General features: G+C 40.5%; 2 protein-coding genes across 5 annotated transcripts in view; one reads left to right on the forward strand and one right to left on the reverse strand.

The window, feature by feature from the left end:
• Positions 1 to 16,660, forward strand: part of npr2 (natriuretic peptide receptor 2) — an 86,351-nt gene extending 69,691 nt beyond the window's left edge. Inside the window, exons 16-22 of the mRNA XM_082542062.1 lie at positions 1,553 to 1,699; positions 2,385 to 2,508; positions 7,017 to 7,085; positions 7,328 to 7,502; positions 10,878 to 10,976; positions 14,010 to 14,101; positions 16,112 to 16,660. Coding sequence (XP_082398188.1) covers positions 1,553 to 1,699; positions 2,385 to 2,508; positions 7,017 to 7,085; positions 7,328 to 7,502; positions 10,878 to 10,976; positions 14,010 to 14,101; positions 16,112 to 16,174 — 769 coding nt within the window. The 3' untranslated portion in view covers positions 16,175 to 16,660. The remainder of the gene's footprint in view (positions 1 to 1,552; positions 1,700 to 2,384; positions 2,509 to 7,016; positions 7,086 to 7,327; positions 7,503 to 10,877; positions 10,977 to 14,009; positions 14,102 to 16,111) is intronic.
• Positions 1 to 21,042, reverse strand: part of spag8 (sperm associated antigen 8) — an 88,771-nt gene that overhangs the window by 58,498 nt on the left and 9,231 nt on the right. The window contains exons 6-7 of one of the 4 annotated variants that reach the window (XM_082542066.1): positions 19,019 to 19,073; positions 17,037 to 17,812 (exon numbers count right to left, since the gene is read on the reverse strand). The exons of 1 other annotated variant lie outside the window; for it this stretch is intronic. In XM_082542066.1, coding sequence (XP_082398192.1) covers positions 19,035 to 19,073 — 39 coding nt within the window. In that variant the 3' untranslated portion in view covers positions 17,037 to 17,812; positions 19,019 to 19,034. 2 more of the 4 variants (XM_082542067.1, XM_082542065.1) reach the window with 2 other exon arrangements.

Here is a 21,042-nt window from a genome sequence, read left to right on the forward strand (position 1 = left end):
TCTAGAAAATAGAGCACTAGGGACATGTTCAGGTGGCCAGCCCCTCAGGTCCGACTCCAGGGTGAAGCACTGGTATCTCATCAGATCCAGGCGAGGTTTCTGAATTCCATGCTGCAGTCATTGTAGAGGTCTGGCTCCTCACTTAGGACCAGATTACCTTGGAAACCCTACCAGAAGGAGCTGGCCTGCCATGGAAACCCATGCCATGAAGCTCCTGGCTCACACTTTTTGTGCTGATGTTAATGCCAGAACAGATTTGGATCTCTGCAGTCACTGTTTTAGCAGAGAATTGTTTACTTGTATTTACTCTGCCACCCCAACGGTTATTCCCTTGAGACCTTACCCTAGATTTTACCCCCCTGAGACTTTGTGGTTGAGTTGTTATGGCTGCTAAACACAGTTGATTGTGGGATATCGTCGAAGGAAGAAATTCCAAGAGCTGACTTTTTGCAGAGTTGGCGTGCTATTATAGTACTACACTCAGTGAGCTGTATGAAACAACTAGTTCATTCATACATGTTTGTAAAGACAGACTTCGATGCTAGGAGCTTGATTTGATACAGCTGCAGCAACTAGAGTAAAAACTCATAAATACAAAGATTAAGGAGTGTCCCCCAACACTGTTTTCCATATAGTGTAACTCCTGAGATCAGAGCATGCAAACCCCTCCACCGCATTAAATGTGGATTAATTCTTCAGCAGAAGATCTAGGTTGTAGCTACATTAAACCACACACCCAACAAGGTAATTGCACACGCAATACGCATAATGCACCAGCACAATCATAAACGCCACCAACGACGTCAGCCACTTGCGTAGGTTATGTCACAGGCTCTTCAAAGAGACACCGCAGGTCTAAATCAGGCTGAAGGTTGTGACTCATTGGCAGGGTTGCAAGCGGACAACAACAGCTGAAACTGTCTTCCTCTTCAGTTGCTTCTTCCCTTCTCTGAAGGGCATCAACACAAGAAGGGACCAGCAGCGAAGTGGCAGCCACAGGGCGTAGATTGCCAGTGACAAAAAGCAATGATGGGTGAAAAAAATGCTTGTGATGCAAAGTCCATGTTGACTGAAGTGATTGAAGCAATTACCAGTGAGAGTGATTGGTACTCTTAATTGACAAATGAGGAGGTGGTAAATACATTAGAGGTTTCCCTAGACAACCTCTGGCTGAAATATCCACTACTAACCAGTCATTAGCTACAAAACAAGATGCATGATGAAGGAATCGCTTTGTAAGTAGACTGGGCTTAGGAGACATAGTCATTGAAAGATATCAGATGAGGTGGTTTGGACATCTGACGCCTCATAGGTGAGGTGTTTTGCACATGTCCAGCTGGAAGGAGATGTTGCGGCTCACCCAGGACATCCTCAAGAGATTTTGTCTCTGGGTTATCCTGGGAATACCTCCATGTTCCACTAGAAGAGCTGGAAATGGGGACAGGGGCAAGGGACTGCTTACCCAGAACCAAACGAGCATTGGGAAATAAATGGATGGCCCTATATTAAATGTTATGTTCATGTTATGTGTGTTTGTTTGTGTGCTCAACAGAGAGGGCAGCACCAGTATTCTGAACAACCTGCTGTCCAGGATGGAGCAGTACGCCAACAACCTGGAGAACCTGGTGGAGGAGCGAACACAGGCTTACCTTGAGGAGAAACGGAAAGCTGAAAACCTCCTCTATCAAATTTTACCACAGTAAGAAAGAAGAAAAAAATAACAGCGTTCACTTTTTAGCCTCACAGCCAAAAGCTTAAAACTCCCAGTGAACTCGAACACAGCAAATTGGGTGTCTCAATGACACTTTGTCATTTGTGTTAAATCCCTGTATTAATTAAAGACTCCGAATTCCTCCCAGTGCTGCATTTTATTAACGGATACACATTTCCCCGCGGTGCCATCTCACTGTAGATGAAAGGGAACACAGAGAACTGACAGGCGAACCGCTCATTAAAGTGAGCCGGCAGATCAGACGTGATAGCGAGTTTAGGCATTTGGATAACACCACAGGAACAAATCCCATCTTTCTCACCCACTTATCTGCTTTTTCTTGGCCCCCTCCATCAAAGCCAGACTGTCAGAGAAAGGCCTGAGAGGAAGGACACATTTCATTTCTCACCACACGTATGAATTGAGTAAACTTCTTTTTTTGGCTTTGGTATCATTCGATTAACAGGAAATTAGCGTTAGCAGAATTAGCAAAAATAAACTGACATCTGGTTATAATTGAGCCTCCGGGGCGTTGATGTAATTGTGATTCAAAGAAACATATCTTTGATTATATTTTAATTCAAAAACTTAACATAATTAAAATATATACATCTTGTTTCCTTCCTCCTTTCTGATTCTTGCTTTCTCTTTCTCTCTGTCATTGTTTATGCAGCTCTGTAGCAGAACAGCTGAAAAGAGGGGAGACCGTGCAGGCAGAGGCATTCGACAGCGTCACGATTTACTTCAGCGACATCGTGGGCTTCACATCCATGTCTGCAGAGAGCACGCCGCTACAGGTACACGCCGATCAATGCCTCATCGCAAACCTCAGTTTTGTCTGCTTCTGATAGCATTTAAGTGTTAACTTTTCTGACTTTCAAGCTAATCTTAAAGCTTTTAAGAAATCAGTGGTCGTGATCGCAGTTGCAGTGAATTCTCCCTTCTCTACTCATGCATGAAAAGTGCTCACCGGGTCTCCATCTACAGTGTGTCTCATAGTGCGTGTTCCCACACATAGGCCGCGACTGAAAATAGTACAGTTGTTAGATGGTAGAGTACGTTGACTCAGAGTTGAGTCACGTTATGCCACCACATATCTCCCTCTCACTTTAATACCAAAGTGGTTTCTAGACTTCATCTGGAAGATATGTCTGCTAATGGATAATATCACACTGTCAGGTGAACTGGAATCACCCTGAGAAAAAACCAAAATGTGTTTCTCTTCCAGTGTGCTGAAGAAAAGGTTATGTTATTTGACAAAGCTAAAAAAGAAAGAATAAAAAAGGCCTTGTAGACCTTTTTTCCAAAGCAGACATCTTGACTTTTCACATGGAAAGCAGAGAAAGCACAGATGTTTTAATTGTGGCCGCATCCCCTTTACAGGATCTCATAGATGATGGATTTACCCCTGCTGTGTTAGCGCATCATCCTAGAGACTGGTTGGCAACCTACTGGCAACCACCAGTCACTAGGGAAAAATGATTATTCCCCAACTAGTTGGAAAGTGGTATACCAGTTGGGGAAGATGTATACAGTCCTGAATGGAAAAACATTCTGTGATTGCTTTGGTCAATAGTAGATTGCTAAGCAATAGTAAAGTTGGGCATTTCAACATGAGACTCTATGGGAATTCAATTTTTGGGGGGAGCCAGCCCCAAGTGGCCACTAGAGGAACTCCAGATACACATTCCTTTCCCCTTTGCTTGATACCCAAAGGAAAAACTGTTCCCTGTTACACAATAAATACTTATAACTGCTTACAAACACCTAATTTCTATATAAAGAAAAAATGCATTGCTTAGAAGACAACAAGGGTTAAAGAAGAAGTAGTTTCAGATATTACATCTATATTACTGCTAATGAAAAAATGTACTTCGGAGGTAAAGGAACTTTTTTCTTTCCCCAGCCCTGGTTAAGCTCTGGAGCCAATCCTGTCAGGTCACACACACACACAATGCCAAAATCCCCCTGTCAATCAAACGCTTCACCTCATCTTGACCTGTAATTATAGCGGCTCTGTGTGCACCCAAACAGCCATTTTCAGAATGCTGTAGATTATTCCTGAGGCTCATCATTCACCCAAAGTGCTTTTTTTGGACATGTGATGGATGTCACCTGCACCCAGAGTCAGCCAGTGCGGATTCTGCAGTAAAATGAAGGAGTCAGCTGTCTTGCCTACCACAAGATTTTCTCTATAATGAAGCTATATATGGTATAAATATACTGTATGCAGCTGAAAGGTGTGTGGATTACAGGTATATGTGTCGGGCCACAGAAATCATTAATCTGGTGTTTAAGTGGCAGCTGTTTGTTTTCCTACAGTGTAAATGCCACAGAGAAGCAGTAATTTAAATCATGTAATCAATCAATACTTTATTTATATAGTACATTTAAAGACCAGAGGTACACCAAAGTGCTTCTCAATAGTAAAATATGAAATAGAATCAATTACATATGGATACGATAGTAGAGTACAAACACATTTCCAGACAAAACAAAGCACTAATTAACCCGGGAGTACTATGTTAAAAGAAATATTTCACTCCTAGTGTTGAAAGTTGTAATTATCAGAGCTTTGATCAGCAGCACAGCAAAGAGCAACACTGTGATGAGTGGGTCATTGTTTTGTTTCTGATGCTCCACTAGCACACTCAGTGACATATGTACACATAAATCAAAGGGTGTTTTCAGGTTTTTCCACAATATTTCACACATTGCGCTTGTACTTCCACGACGACAGCAAAGTCGGTATGCAGTCAGATATTAGTATCATGGTTTCTGTAACACTCAGCTTCACTTTACTACAAGGAAGGTCTTTTTAGATGTTGTAACTTCTGTCTTCTCCACAGCTGGCTAAAGGTCCAACAGCATGAGCAAGAGTAGCCCAGAGACAACTTGTTTGTGACACTGCTCCCTGGTGACAGCAGACAGTGCTGGGATTAAATAATTTGCAGTGCCTGATCAACAGATACGACACATATATGACACATACATAGAATGAGGATCTTGGTTATTTGGGAGGAGCTCAGTGTGGAGCCACTACTCCTTCACATAGAGGACAGTTGAAATGGCGTGAGCATCTGACGAGGGCCCTGAGCCCCTCCTAGGTGAGGGATTTTAGTAAGGCTATACTTGGGTAAAGCTAGGACACAAGCCAGCTGAGAGATTATGCTTTGGGAATGTCTTGGGAACACCTGAAGGATATGGTTGGACAGAAGGAGATTCAGACATCTCTGTTTACTGGCAGTTCGTATTAAAAATGAGTCACAACTGCTGGCAAGCGCCATGCTCTGGTGTTGTTGTGCACCGGGTTACAGTTTGTGAGAGGGTCAGTGCAGGAGCTCAGATTCCCAAATGGCAGAGAAAGTGACGTTCTGTAGAAATGTCCTTATTTCCTGGATGCTGGTTTGGCTTACAGGTCCAGGAGGCAGCCATATGCTGCAAAGCTAAATGTGACGCTGACCTGAAGCCGGTCACTGCGTGACTTCCCCCAATCTCTCTCTGTCCCCATTTCATCTCCTCTTCGCTGCACTAATCTCATCTAATAAAGGCAGCAACCCCATCTCCCCAAAAAAAAAAAAGAATAAAAAATTATTTGTTACTTGTGTTAATATTAGTTCTGCAGTGTTTCTAATCACAGGCTACAGACAGCTTTGCAGACTGTCGTCCACATGTTGTAGCTGTTTGCCTTCACCAGGGGGCAGTATCACAAAAAACCTCTCCTGGCGATTCTTGTTTGTGCTGCTGCTGCTGCTGCTGCTGCTGTTGTTGTTGTTGTTGTTGTTGTTGTTGTTGTTGTTGTTGTTGTTGTTGTTGTTTTCACTGCAGATCATCATCATCATTGTATGGAGGGCCACAAGTGCCAAAGTGAATTAAACTAATACATAATTAAATAATAAATTAAATGTCATGAATTAATTACAATTGGGAATAATAATTACATGTATAAATCACTATAAACTCATTTGTTTTAAAACGTTTAATAAATTTCCAATTTTAATCATTTATTTACACATTTTATTCACTATTTATTGATGTATTTCGTTGATTTATTTTGACACCCCTGGCCCTCCATACATTTGTGCTTCTCAAGGTGCTTTTTTAAAAATCTTTGCGATTTTTTTCTCTTCGTGGTAACTTCCACTGTCGCTCCCTTCTCAGTTCTCTTTAGCTTATCAACCAATTAGCATCTGACCTACACTCATCCAGTGTCGAGCTATGTGCTGCTGATTTTTGGAAACTGCACACAAGCACGTTTTCAAATCTCCCTGTGTAGACCTACACAGTGGACACAAGCACTGTGACATAAATTCACCATTAGACTGCGGCTACCATGGCCCGGAGCTTTATAAGATGTAATTTTAAAAAAATATTTAAATATAAAATCTGTATAAAATATGTTTGTTTGTTTTTTATAGAGAGCACATCTTCATATTATCAGGTTTTACCATTAGATAGAAAATATAGCTGTAATTTACATGATGTCGATTATACTAGTCATTTCATTTCATGTGTCTTTGAATGAAGCAACTGCATGAGCTTTCCTTTCATAAAGGGTTTGTTTAATGCATCCTCTGCTAAAGGAGGTAATAAACAAAGCACTGAAGCACCTTTTCTTAATATTTAGAGAATTCAATGAGCTCTTAATCCAGCTGCCACGCAGATGCTTCCTGGCCACTTCCCAAGCAAAACCTAATACTTAGAAAACTCAAGAACTTGACAACAAATAGGTCGGAAATTATATCCTGGTTCATCACAGTTCACTCAGGACCAAATGTCCCTGCTTCAAATGGGTTTTGTTGTTTTTTTTAGGTTCAGAAAACAGCTGTAAAAAAAAAAAAAAGGAATAAAAAACCGAACATCTAATATGAAGCCCAAATAATAATAATGGCCTCTGAATAAACAGCCAGCCGGTGACATTACCGCTACATTTCGACTATTACGAGCCAATTCAATTTCCTAAATTTAAGACAGATTGTGCGTTTGTAATATTCCATCTGTGGATTTGATTTATCGTCTCGTATTTGTGTTTTTCAGTAAGCCTCAAAGCCTGGAAATCGTCCAGGGACAGAAATAATGCGAGCAGCTCTGAGGTTTTTACAGACGCGCTCGTCTCCCAGTCTGTCAGCCTTTCAACAAAAGAAAACAGGGCGCCCAGTGCTGGATTTACAGCGTGCACTTCTACATTTTTCATTAACTCATAATGCTTTGGGTTGAGAAACAGGATATGAGCTAAAAAGTTCCACCTCTTATCTTTTCTTGCTGCACTGAAAACATAGAATCATGAAAACTTCTCTCTCTACAGGTTGTCACGCTGCTCAACGATCTGTACACGTGTTTTGATGCAATCATCGACAACTTTGATGTATACAAGGTACGTCGGGATAATCAGTGAGGAGTCTATTATAGTAGCTTTGCATAAGAAGGATGTGTGTAGCCCCTCCCTTCATCCTCTGTCTGAAATAAGCAGTTTTATCTCCCTTTCAGCCAACTTTTATAGGCAAAAATCAAAGCAGATAATGTTAAAAGTAAAAACATCACAGCAGCTCATAGAAATAATTAGTTGACTTATTTACTCGAAGGTTAAAACTGATCTTCTTGTGATTGGTCCCTCAGGTTGAGACCATTGGTGACGCCTACATGGTAGTGTCTGGGCTGCCGGTGCGGAACGGCAAACTCCACGCCAGAGAGATCGCCGGGATGTCGCTGGCCCTGTTAGAGCAGGTCAAAACGTTCAAGATCCGACACAGACCCAACGACCAGCTGAGACTCAGGATAGGCATACACACAGGTGAGTCTTAACTCACAAGTGGAAAATGTAAAACCTGCAGGGTTCCAGTTTTCTTGTTTACTTCACCACAAAAACATGTTTTGGTCCAGTTTTAGTATCAGAAGCTTCAAGGTTTGCATTTGCAGCACGATTTAGTAACATGCAGGTAAACATAAACATATGAAGAGCAAATGAGTGACTACATCTGTAATGAAATGCCATCAACAGTCATCGCAATAGTTTTGCTTTAATTAGATGTGCTTTTCTAAACAGGGACCGTTAGCTAGATGGAACAGGAAGCCTTATCCTCGATATTAAAGTTGGGAGAGCTTCTGTATAGTCAGTATCCAGTCAATATGTGTATATGTGTCTTTCTGGCTGCTGTTACAACCAAATTTCCCCTTGTGGGACAATTAAAGGATTATTCTATTCTATTCTAATATCCAATACTATCAGCAGCAGGGAGGTCACAGAGGTATCAATTATTATTATTTGTTATTTGTGCCAGCATTACTGTTTCTTATATGTTTTTCCTGCAATTTAAGAGTGGGAAGTCAAATTCATTTTACATCAGGGCCATCCGTGAAAATCCAGTAGCTGCACATTTAATCCCTGCGATATCTCAATATAAAGAAGTGCAATATCAACAGCACGTCTCAGTTTTACTATATGATAAGGAAACGCTGCTCTGCTTAATGGAAGAAATGTTACAGCACAACTCTTTGGGCTTAAACTGAAAGAAATAAATGTGTTAAATTAAAGGTTCTCATTGCCCATACTGTCCTTTAATTATAAAGCAGAAAGTTTTTTTAATTAACAAAAAATTTTATTTTATGTATTCATTCAAAATATTTTTATTGAGTATTTGTGGATATAGTTTACAGAGAAAAAAAGAAGAGGGGAAAACACAGAGTGTTTACAATGAATACAAAACAGAACTTCTCATGTTGGAACATTGTTTTCCTCTCTTATTATTTGTATTTATTTAGTTTAAATGAAAACTGTTTATTTGTTTGTCTATTACTTTGGTGTAGTATGGACACCTATGGTTGAGGCCTTCATCAATAGGACAAGCTGTAAAATTTATGAAAATATAGTTAAAAGTCCAAAATGCATGTTCTCCTTCACATTTTCCAAAGATCTCCAGTGGGCCAGATTGGAGTTTTTGCCGGCCTGATTCTGGCCCCGGGCCTTATGTTTGACACATGTGATTTAAGGGTATACCCCAAAGCCCTCCCAGGGAAAATTCTGTAATTTACCTAACCCTGAAACATTATTAGGTGTGCCAAACAAAAGGCCTGGGGGTCAGTACTGGCCCTGCAAGCACTCCATTCTGGATGACAGTGGAAAAATTTGAAAGAAGGCAATAACTTTGGACTTTTAACTGTATTTTCATAAATTCTTCCTACTGATAAAGAGTTGGTTAGACATTGCTATTTATACTACAGGAAGGTAATTATGTAATAAATAACAAAATTGATGACAGAAAAGTTCCTGTTTTTCCACTATCTAATATAGAAACTTTTGTTTTTTTTATAATAGGTAGCTAATACGTAGTTAAACTTCCTTAGGCTGACAGAAAGGGGAGTCTCTTTAGTCCAGCCCACTTAAGATCAAAGTGGGTTGTATGTGACCTATGATATAAAATGACTTCGGTGATATAGGCCATGCAAGTGACCACCACCAGTGCCAGCATTTTGTACTTGTGCTGGTGTGTCTGCACTGCTCGTCACCATTACAAAACACCAGCTGGTGGTCGAGATGATCCATTCTCTCCCAGTCAATTCGACTGGTAGCAGAAGAAAGACGTAGGAGGAAAAAATGGTACTGAACGGGCAATCACAGTCAGTAGACACCAACATGAAACTACAGACTGGCAGATTAAATTTAATGCTACGCTAATAATAAATAATAGTACGATTATAATAAGATTAAATCCATGGATAGGAAGACCAGCAAATAGTTAACGATCACTTTGGAGGTCATCGATGATCAGAGTGATTATCGGAAACCCTAAAAAAATTGCCTTGAAAGGTTAAATAAGTCAACAATACCTGATCAGATCACATATGGGACAACAGAATAACAAAAAGCGGTAGGTACAGTTGCATTGGTCTCTTCCATGCTCACCCGCTTTTTTGAGACTTTTTTCTGTTGCTGTTATTCCATTGATGTGGCTACTTTCCCCACCGTGGCAGAAGATCACAATCTCATTATTAAATGCTCTTTGAGTCTATCGAAAGTTAATTGGCCCCAGATGGGAAGCTCCCTGGTAAAAAGAACGACCGTGACCTTTTTGAACAAATCAAAGATTCAAAAAGCTGAATCAGGCTACCTGAATCCTGCAATTGTGACAGCTTGTTCAGACATTATTGGGAACTAAGCAAGGCACATTTCTCTGTCTCCACACACTCACTCCTCTAAAACTAGATGAGCGAGGCGCTTGTAGAAAGGCTGAATTATTCTAACTGCTTTTCATGCAATAAAATTAGTCAGCCTCATGTGTCTCTTTAAGTCTCCGGGTTCTGATTTCTGAACGCCCCCACTTAAATGCTTTTTAATAACTGTTGAGTGATTCTTCATGTGTATCCTGGCAAAAACATAAAAAATAAATTAATAGTTTTTGGACTATAAAAGAAACATGTGTTATCCAGGGCATGAGATTAGCTAACAGTATCCAGAGCCTTTGTAAATTCCATTCTTCGAATACCCAAACAGATGGAGTTTAAAGGGGGGGATGTTATTCTTTTACTCATTTTCTGTCATATATGCATTGCCAGAGTGGTGGAGGCTCATCTTAAACATGACAATGAAATATGTACAAATAGATTCTGTGAGCTGAACAGCTCTAAATGCTTTGTTTAGAGTATTTTTTCTACTCTTAGCTCCATATGATGTCAATGAAAAAGGACACTGCTAATATGGTCATCTCAGGAACTCTGTGCTCCGAAGTGGCTGATGAAGAAAGTTGGCTTAAAAGGAGAGGAGCTAAAATGTCTTACTTCAGACAGAAGATGAATGTCTAAAATGTCTAAAAAAAACCCTCCAGTCCAAGAGTAGAAATTAGGAGCTGGAAATGAGCACAAGAGCCCCCCTTGTTTTTGTTTTTTTTAATTTGACGTAACTTATAAGAAGCTTCTTGCACAGTATTTAGACTGTGTCAGCTCATAGAGGCACTGTTTATGTTCTAGTTCAGCAGCTGAAACGATCCAACATGCATAGGCTGGCACTCAGTGTCGTCACTGTAATTTAGAGCAGTTTCCTTTCACTCACACCTCTGTCTTCATATTTAACATTTCCCCTGAGGTGTGGTAATGACAGAGCTTCCCAGCTCCTCAGGTATGATGATTGTTTTTCCTTGGTAAAATCTGACTATATTTAGTGTTTGTTTTACAGGCCCAGTGTGTGCCGGCGTGGTGGGGCTGAAAATGCCCAGATACTGTTTGTTTGGAGATACTGTCAACACGGCATCCCGGATGGAGTCGAATGGAGAGGGTGAGTGTCACTGGGTTTTTCCTCTCTGCTGTCTGTTGGATGTAAAGCTGGCGTTACTACGTAAATCTGTGTTTTCAACAGAAGGAGTAACACGCTTCGTACAAATCTTTGCAGTGTTGAAGTTAAAAAGGATTCGTAGCTTATTCTTATTCTTGTATTGCAGCTGCTCTGTATTTAATTAACTTTTCACTTCTTTTAAACACTTTTTGCACTGCTGGTGATAAGGTCCATAAAGAAAAACTCAAACAGAAACAAAGCCGATAACACAAAGTCCAACGGTAAGCAACAAAAGGAGAAAACAAAAACTGGGAAACATGAAAGCATAGAAGACAGAAACTAGAAACAGGAGGCTAACAGGGAGAAAAGGCGACTCTCTGACAAAAAGAAAACCGGAGACAGGACTAAAGGCTTCTTTCCCATTTCTCTAATCTGTGCCTCCTTATCTCCTCCGTCCTTCTCCCTGTGACTGTGTAAGTTAATCTCAGTACTCCAGGATGAAGGATGTCTTAAATGGATCATGAGGACAGAGAAGAGAGGAGGAAGACACAGATGCATTTCCTTTTAACTTTAATGTAGAGGTTTGGCAGACAGCTGGAATAAATTAACCATAATGACAACTCATCGTAGATGAGCAAACTTTCTTTACCTGTTTGTTGGTCTGTGAATAAAGCATCAAGCCATATTATTAAAAGTACCCTTGAATTTAAAAAAGATGCCATAAACACATAAAACACAAGATTAGCCACAGGTAAAAACAATGAAGGTGGGGCGGACATTCACAGAGGAGGGAAACAGCAACAGGAAATAAAAGAAAGCTTTTCTTCCAATTAAAATAGGAAATAACAAAAAGACAAAAGTTTTGTCTGTTACTATTACCAAACATGGCCACAGAGACAGGAGAAAGACAAAAGATGAGCAAAAAGAAGACTAGAAGTAACTGAAAACCAAGACGACCAGTGCAAACATGCTACATTATGATAGCAGGAAAAAAATAAGCTACTATTAGATAGAAGAAAAAGAACAGAATAAGAAACACAAAATAAATGCACGAACAGACTGGCCAACATCTAGCTTGATGTGCTTCTTGGCTTTTGGAAATCACACCAGTCTTAACAAGGCAGATAAAGTTGTGTCGGGCGAATCCGCACTGTAGCATGAGGCAAATTTAAAATTGAAATATTTACACAAACACAGGTTTGCTTCTGTTGACATCAGACAGGGGAAAATAGCATAAATTCTTTAAATGAACTGAGCTGCATGAAAACTTTGCTTTGTGTTTGGTCTGAATGCGACATTAGTCTCTTAAGGATGAATTATTGTGATCCAGTTGTTTTTGTCTTTGAATCTTACTGTTGGCTTTCCCTTTAATTTGCCACCCATCTGTACATATAGAAAATCCCAAACTTGGTACTGCATTTGGTTTAGTTGAATATTTGAAAAGCTTTTTTAATGGGAAACTGAAATGAGAACTTTTTTAACCTCCTAGGACCTGGCGTCCACATATGTGGACATCACATTTTGGGACGTCTAGACCAAAATACTTAAGTTTTCTCTACAAGGGCCTGATATGCACTTACGAGGATTATACTGCCACTGTTCTATCAAAATTTTAAATAAATGTCCTCATATGTGGATCTCATTTTTCTCACAAACAAAAATTAGGTAAAAAAAAATAAAAATCTGGTAATTCTTTGTTTTTACATTCTTTAGGTCCCAATCAGCCCAAATAGCAAAGAAAAATAAAAAATGCATGCCATGAAAGAGTTCGGGTCTTATGAGGTTAAGCATACAACTTCAGAATAGGCTGATTTTTTAAAAGTAAAATAGCTTTAATGTTTTCCAAGTTACAGACCTTCCTTGTAGTGGGTTGAAATTTGGCGTCTTTATATTCACTTTATTTTTTTTCCACATCTAGCTTATGGTTTTTAATGCTTAAACTGATATAACCGTATATTTCTAAACAAATCTCAATTTGTCAAATTGCAAAATCCACAGGGATCCCACAAGGATCTATCCTGGGCCCGTTGATGTTTAAATTATAAGTAATGAAAAAGTAGTCAGCGCTTCCCACCTCACCCCTTTAGAATAAGCTGATTTTTTTTTTTCCTGAGATACAGGACTAACCCCAAACTTGAAAACATGCCTTTTGGGTAAACTGTAAAGGGTCATATCACTATGTGAGACACAGTTATAATCAAACATTTACTTATAACCATCATGCGCATGAATTTCATAATGATTTTGGGCTTGTAATGATTTCTTTGAACTGTTCTTTTTCCAGGGTAGAATGATTGTACAACATCTTTAATTACTTTAGAGAAAATCCAAAATTAAATTGTGCACTGATTTTTTTTATTAATTAAAGATGTATGCTTTAGCTGTAGCTGTAGGCTGGCAAATCAGGAAACAACACTGAGGTTGACATTTTGGACGTGTCCCATTGAACAAACAAGAACCAGACTTCCAGAATTAACAGCAGTAAATAATAGACCCTTTATCACTGCACGCAGGACCTGTTCATCTCTGTCTCTGACTCATTTCTTAATGAGTTTTGATGGAAGCACTCCTGAGGAAAAATCTGATTTGTGAGCTAATTATAAGCCGCGGTGACCTGCTGCATCTGATGCTGTTTGTGCTGACATTTCTTTTCTTAACTGGCAGTGACAGCAGTACCGTGTTATGAATCTATAACTGGATATTTTGCGAGTGAATCTTCAGATGTATCGATTAACTGCTGAGGTCCTTCCTGTTTTGTGCCTCCTCTGCTAAATAATTGATGGCACTTACAGCTAAGGGCCCTTAGCCAGCGATTAACAGTGCAGCATGCAGCTTCATGGGCAAGAATTGCGTCTCACGTCCCTGCACTGTGTGCATTATTAGAACAAAACAATACAGATTTTCATCACCGTTAGCATTTTGATGCATTGGCTCATCTCCACAGTTTTCCTGTGAGCTGTTATCTTGAGGTTGGAGATGAAAGCAGATATGTGAGCTGTTATTTGTCATTCACACTGTGTTTGATGTCTCTTCTAGCCTTAAAGATCCACGTGTCCTCGGCCACCAAAGAAGTGCTCGATGAGTTTGGTTACTTTGATCTCCAATTACGAGGAGACGTAGAAATGAAGGTAGGAACCGTCATCTGAATGAAACCAAATGAAACCTTTGCCTTAAAAGTGAGTTCATATGTATTGTGAATGTTAATAAAAATAAAAAAAAGAGCAATGCATGATACGTCACTGGTTTATCAGTGACGTATCATGCATTGCTCTTTATTTACAACAAATGATTTTCATTATACATCAGCCTGAGGATTATTGGTTTAATTAACTGATTAATATGTCAGCCTGTAAACTCAAGGCTGTAACTATTAATGAGGATGCTGGGATTGATTTTAACATCCCAAGGAGGAGAGATCAATATCTTTAAATGAGACAAGTTCTTAGGTAACTAAATGAAACACAGCACCACACCAGATGCCACTCCTATATGCTAAGGAAACTGAGGCTGGCATTCACAGAAAATGTAGATTCGAAAATATTGCCTGGTCTGATGAGTCTCGATTTTGCTGCCACATTTAGATGGTTGGGTCAGAATTTGGCAGACATGACATAAAAGCATGGCTCCATCCTGTCTTTTATCAACAGTTCCGGCTGCTGATGGTAGTGTAATGGTGTTTGGGATACTTTCTTGGCACACTTGGGCCCCTTAGTACCAACTGAGCCTTTTTTAAACACCGCAGCCTGCCTGAGTAATGTTGCTGACCATGTCCTTATATTTATGAACAGAGAGTACCCATCTTATGATGGCTGCTTCTGTCAGGGTAACGTGCCATGCCAAAGCTCATCATTGTGATGTTCAAACTGTTTTTTTGAACATCACAATGAGCTCACTGTACTCAAATGGCCTCCACAGTCAACAGATCTCTTCTGCCTTTGGGATAAGTTAGAACAGGTTTTGCATCCTGGATGCAACACTGGCAAAAACTGCAACAACTGCTTGATGGTTGCAGCAGTTGATGGAGAATGGATCAAAATCTCTGAGGAATGTTTCCAGGTCGTTGTTGAATCTATGACATGAAGAATTAAAGCAGCTCTGAGGGCAAAAGTTGTTCCAACCCATTACTAGCTACATGTACCTAATAAAATGTTGTCATGAATCGCTGTGCGGCAGGCAGGAGTTGGACCCAAAATGCAGGCACTCAGGCACGAGGTTTAGACACAACGAACTCAGCTTTATTGCTGGCAGGGGAAAGTCATACTAAACTAAACTGGAAAATGACAAACTAAACTCACAGGGAGATCCACACAGCATGAGGGACGACACGACACTGACTCAGAGAAACACAGGGTTTAAATACACTGGGAAGTAACGAGGGGAATGAGACACAGAAGGAGGGCACAGCTGGGAGAAATCAGGACTGACGAGACAAGGAAGCAAAGCAGGACACATTCACATAAGACCCAGACCTTCAAAGTAAAACAGGAAGTATAACACAGACACGCGAACTTGACACGGTGGAGACAGCAACTAAGAAACACAGACATAAACCATAAAGCTGAGGACTCTAAGAACCAAAATACGCAGACGGAAATACTAAGCTTGGAACACAAGAAACTAGACTCGAGGGAGTAACAAAAGACCAACCATGAGAACATAATTCACAATACAGAGTGACAGAAAACAAGAAATTCAAACATGCAAAGACACAGACGTACACAGAACAGAGGGGACACAGAGAAATATGAAGAGTAAGGGATCAAAACTAGAAACCATAGAATAAATTACAAGAGTACAAGATACAAGAATCACAAAGAACTAAAAACGCTGGGTCAGGAGACCCAGGATCCTGACAAATGTAGATGAACTGGTTACCTCGTATTAAGTCCAACTTGAACACTTGAAGGTAAAAGCAGCAATCAAAAGTGGTTTAATAATTTTGAGAGGTAAATCATTTAGGAGTAAATATCCTTTCACATTTATCTATAGTCAGAATATATTATATAAAGTGTCATATGTGAGCAAAGGGAGACTTAAAAGCTTTATAGTGTCACCTTTAAGCAAAGGTCAGCAGAGGATACCAACCCCTCCACTCTTCATCTCCATTGATGAACTTATTGATTTCTGTGTTTTTCCAGGGCAAAGGCAAAATGAGAACGTACTGGCTTCTTGGGGAGAAGACTGATGTGTATGTTATCTGAGAGGCCTGCTGATAATGTGAGAGCAGCAGTGGTGGAGACGCCAGCAGAAGCTCCAGTGGCCGAGCCACTTCTTTTATTTGTTCTAGAATAAGTCTTTAATGGTGATTTCCCTGCAGAGGAAAGGTGAACGACACCCTACAACAACAACAAAGAGGGAATTCCAGGTATATTTATTACCTGCATACTGAAACTGCAAAAAAAGAGAGATTAAAACTGTAAAGTTGTTTTTGTATGAAGAATTTCTGTCCTGAGAGTGGGTACTTTTCACTGATAAATTCTTATTTTTTGTGCTTTCTATATTAAAATTTGTATAATGTGTTTGAAAGTCAATGATGTATTCCTATTTCCATTGAAGTGTGCAGGCACGGTGCTGCAATCGATGTCACTGCAGGAGGTTCAGCCGTGTTACACAGTGCAAGATAATATGTATATATGTATATCCAAGATACTGTAAAATATTTTGTTCAATAAACTCAGTAAAACACACTTCTTTTTCATTTATGGACCAGGGACTATTTTTACATTATTGGATTTCTTTTGTGGTGTTATTGATATTTGCTTTCACAAAGGGTGTAATGTGAGAAAAGAGCCCTTTATTTCCAGCATTACAAATCTTCCTGACAAACACCCACTTTCAACTCAGAAGCAATTCATAAATGACCTTCCACGGTCCCCTCAAATATCGAGTGTCCCTCTAAACCATTGCATCTTTAAAAAAAAATTAAGTGCAGCAACCAATTTACTAGAGAGGCACTCTAACCTTTGCTGTTAACCTTGGAAGATTAATTGGTTAACGAGGTAGGTTGAACCAAAGCAGGTTATTCTGTTATCTGCTTTTATTTTCATATTTATTTCTCTTAACTTCTACTTCCTGTCTACCCAAGACCAACCAAACTAGTGAGTTTTCTTTTTCGTTTCCAAATTTTTCATTTGGAAACAAAATAGAAATCGGTCACATGACTTTATTGATTTGGTTTAGTAACAAACAAACAGCTGACTTCCTGTTTCAGTTTCAGAGGAACTAACGGAGTAATTGACCGTGCGCAGATGTCTCAGGCCAGCATTTCAGTTTTGTTTCTGAGACCAAGAACATTTTTTCATATTTCATTTATTCATATATGTTTATTTGTACTAGGAAACCAACATTATTCAGTGATACCCAGACCCTTTTGCAAAGAAAATGTTTATACATCCACCCTGCCGAGGTGAGCAGTACTTCATGTTTTTCCTTGAGGGGTCAGCACAGCAGATCGTCTGCCTCCACCTCACCCTGTCTCTACTGTAGCATGCTACTTGGTCACACCAACCGTCCGCAGGTCCTTCACTACATCCACGAATCTTCTCTGTGGTTCTCTTTTCCTCCTCTATTCTACGTCCCACCTTGACCTATGGTCATGAGCTCTCGTTTAGAGGTAGGGTGAGGAGTCCAGTCCTTTTGTAACGGACTCAGAAGAGCCACTACTCCTCCACATTCAAATAAACCAGCTGAGGTGGTTCAAGCATCTGATTAGGATTCTTCCTGGGTGAGATGTTCTGGGCATGTGCCACCAGGAGGAGGTGACCCTGGGATACCCCCAGGACAGGTGGGGTTACATCTCTTGGCTAGCCTGGGAATGCTTTGTTGTTCCCCTAGATGGCCTGGAAGAGATGGTGATGACAGAAGACACATCTGATATTAATTTTGTGAACTGTGGTCCCAATTAGTGCATGCTTTAGGACGGGACTACCTTATGATTGACAGGTTGTTACCCTATGAATGAGCAGTATTGCTGAGTTTCACTAAGTAATGGGTGTAATGGGTGCATCCATTTTTTACATCCAGTCTATCACTTTACATTTCCCTAAAATACTGAGTGTGCTTCAGTAAAGCAGAGCATTGTGTATCTGCAGCCTGTGGACAGACAGCGAGGAGGAAACACGAGTCGGCAGCAGACAGCTGTGTTTTGGTTGTAATGACATCACCGCTCATTAGAGGCCCATCAGTTTTTGAGCAGGTGCACGGGTGTGTGTGTGCGCGCGAGCGCTCGTGCATTGTCATCTCTGCAGGATAGCATATTCCCCTCATGCACGGCTGTAATTACCGCCCACTTTCTTGTGGCGACATGCCGCATCCTGACACCAGTTAGAGCCACACAGAGGGAATTGAGGGTCTCCAATGAACCCCACGCCGAGCTTCCCTCAGCTGACCTGGCTGTCATCCAATCATCTTTTACGTTCTGCTTTTGCCACATATAGATCAGACCTTTTGTTACACGAACTGCTACGAGTTTACACAGAGTAACTTTGTGTCTCTGGAAAACAGCTTTGGTGAATTCCAGATGCAAGATATATGCATATTAAAAAACGATATAACTATAAATAGGAGCAATATCAGCATTTTAGCTTCGTTGGGACTCTTGCTATTTCTGGCCGCAATCTCTGTGTCATGGTCCCCGTGCCTGCTCGGCTGGCCCTGTGTGGCTACATGTTATGTTTTGTCTTTTCTCTCTCTCCTCTCTCTCTGCTCGCTGCCTGGGCGGAGCTCATTGTGAGCTCCCGGCCTCCACCACCTGTAGGCAATCACCTGTGGCTCCTCACCTTGTTTGCTCCCGCTACTTAAGGCAGTGACTGAGAGCACCTCGCCGCTGGACTATCGAATAATGCTCATCAGTGCTACTTTAGCCTCAGCCAGTTTTGAGCGCTGTCCGTGAAAGTTCCGTGCTAACCCTTGTTCTCTGTATGCAGATTTCTCGTGTTTGGTTTGGAGACTCTGGACGCTTTTCCCGACCCCGCTCTGCACCCCTGGGAACCCTGGCCCCCTTCTCCTTCACCTGTATATAGTGCACCTGGAGTGTGTAAATAAACCTGTTTTTCTGAGATTTCAGTCTGCGCCGAGTCCTCCCTGCTCCTCCGTGACACTCTGTAAGAATGACAACGTGTTTTTTTGTGTTGAACACAGAATTTCTTTGATCTCAGTGGTTTAAAGCTTTTGAGGATTTTGCAGATAGTTTCAGAGAAACAGTAAAAGCCAAAAAGCCAAAATTCTGCAGATTAAAATAAAGAGCAAAAAAATAAATTCTAGCGACTACCAAGGGAAAAACTCGAGGCTGAAAAGCAAAAAACTGCAGTTCCTCTGATGGCCACTTGGGACTTTATCCAAAAGTGAGTCAAATCCCCACCCATACAATAAAGCTCCTTTTGCTGCTCTGTTATTGCCAATCAGAAAATCATTTTCCATGTAACCTTTATGGGTTCAAGTGTTTGTGCAACCACAACTATTGCCATCTGATGGCCTTTCACGTTGATCTCAGTTTCTGACCTCGAAGCTACATCCATGTTTTATACTGTCTATGACCCAAACTGAAGCCCAGACTTATTGGCTGATCCACCCCTCAGAGATATCACAGCACCAACAACACAAACACAGCTGAGGCACCCAGTTCAGTGACTAGAAAATTCTGGAGATGAAGCCAAGTGGACGCCAGAGTGGACGCCAGCATAAACTATTTATATAATTTTCTGTTTGTTCCAGGCTGTAAACATGTTGGTCATTTATAAAGTTACTAAAAGTTTTCACCACTAGATTTCAGTAGTTTGCCAGCTGCAGTCAACCGAGTTCTGTTTTCTTATTTGTCACAATTCAAGTGTATAATCCTAGCTATGGCATCTGCTATAAGACAAACAACCTTCCTTTCATATCAAACAGATCTGCAGAGGAATGGCTTATTTGAAGAGCTTCAGTCAGGTTTCAGAGCTCATCACAGCACAGAAACAGCTTTAGTGAAGGTTACAAATGATCTTCTTATGGCCTCTGACAGTGGACTCATCTCTGTGCTTGTCTTGCTAGACCTTAGTGCAGCGTTCGATACCATTGACCATAATATCCTATTAGAGCGATTAGAACATGCTGTAGGTATTACAGGTACTGTGCTGCAGTGGTTTGTATCATATCTATCTAATAGACTCCAATTTGTGCATGTAAATGGAGAGTCCTCTTCACACACTAAGGTCAGTTATGGAGTTTCACAGGGTTCAGTGCTAGGACCAGTTCTGTTTACATTATACATGCTTCCCCTAGGCAGCATCATTAGAAGACATAGCATACATTTTTCACTGCTATGCAGATGACACCCAGCTTTATCTATCCATGAAGCCAGGTAACACACACCAATTAGTTAAACTGCAGGAATGTCTTAAAGACATAAAGACCTGGATGGCCGCTAACTTTCTGCTTCTTAATTCAGATAAAACTGAGGTTATTGTACTCGGCCCTGAAAATCTTAGAAATATGGTATCTAACCAGATTCTTACTCTGGATGGCATTACTTCAGCCTCCAGTAATGCTGTGAGGAACCTTGGAGTCATTTTTGACCAGGATATGTCCTTCAACGCACATATTAAACAAATATGTAAGACTGCGTTCTTCCATTTGCGCAACATCTCTAAAGGTAGAAATATCCTGTCTCAGAGTGACGCTGAAAAACTAGTTCATGCATGTATTACTTCCAGGCCAGATTACTGTAATTCATTGTTATCAGGATGTCCAAAAAACTCGCTAAAAAGCCTTCAGCTAATCCAAAATGCTGCAGTACTCTTGTACTGACAGGGACTAGAAAGAGAGAGCATATTTCTCCTGTTTTGGCTTCCCTTCATTGGCTTCCTGTTAAATCCAGAATTGAATTCAAAATCCTGCTCCTCACATACAAGGTCTTAAATAATCAGGCCCCATCTTATCTTAATGACCTTGTAGTACCATATCACCCTATTAGAGCACTTCGCTCTCGCACTGCAGGCCTACTTGTTGTTCCTAGAGTATTTAAAAGTAGAATGGGAGGCAGAGCCTTCAGTTTTCAGGCCCCTCTTCTGTGGAACCAGCTTCCAGTTTGGAT

This window comes from Aulonocara stuartgranti, assembly GCF_965226115.1.
Source record: "Aulonocara stuartgranti genome assembly, chromosome: 7".
Lineage (NCBI taxonomy): Eukaryota > Metazoa > Chordata > Actinopteri > Cichliformes > Cichlidae > Aulonocara > Aulonocara stuartgranti.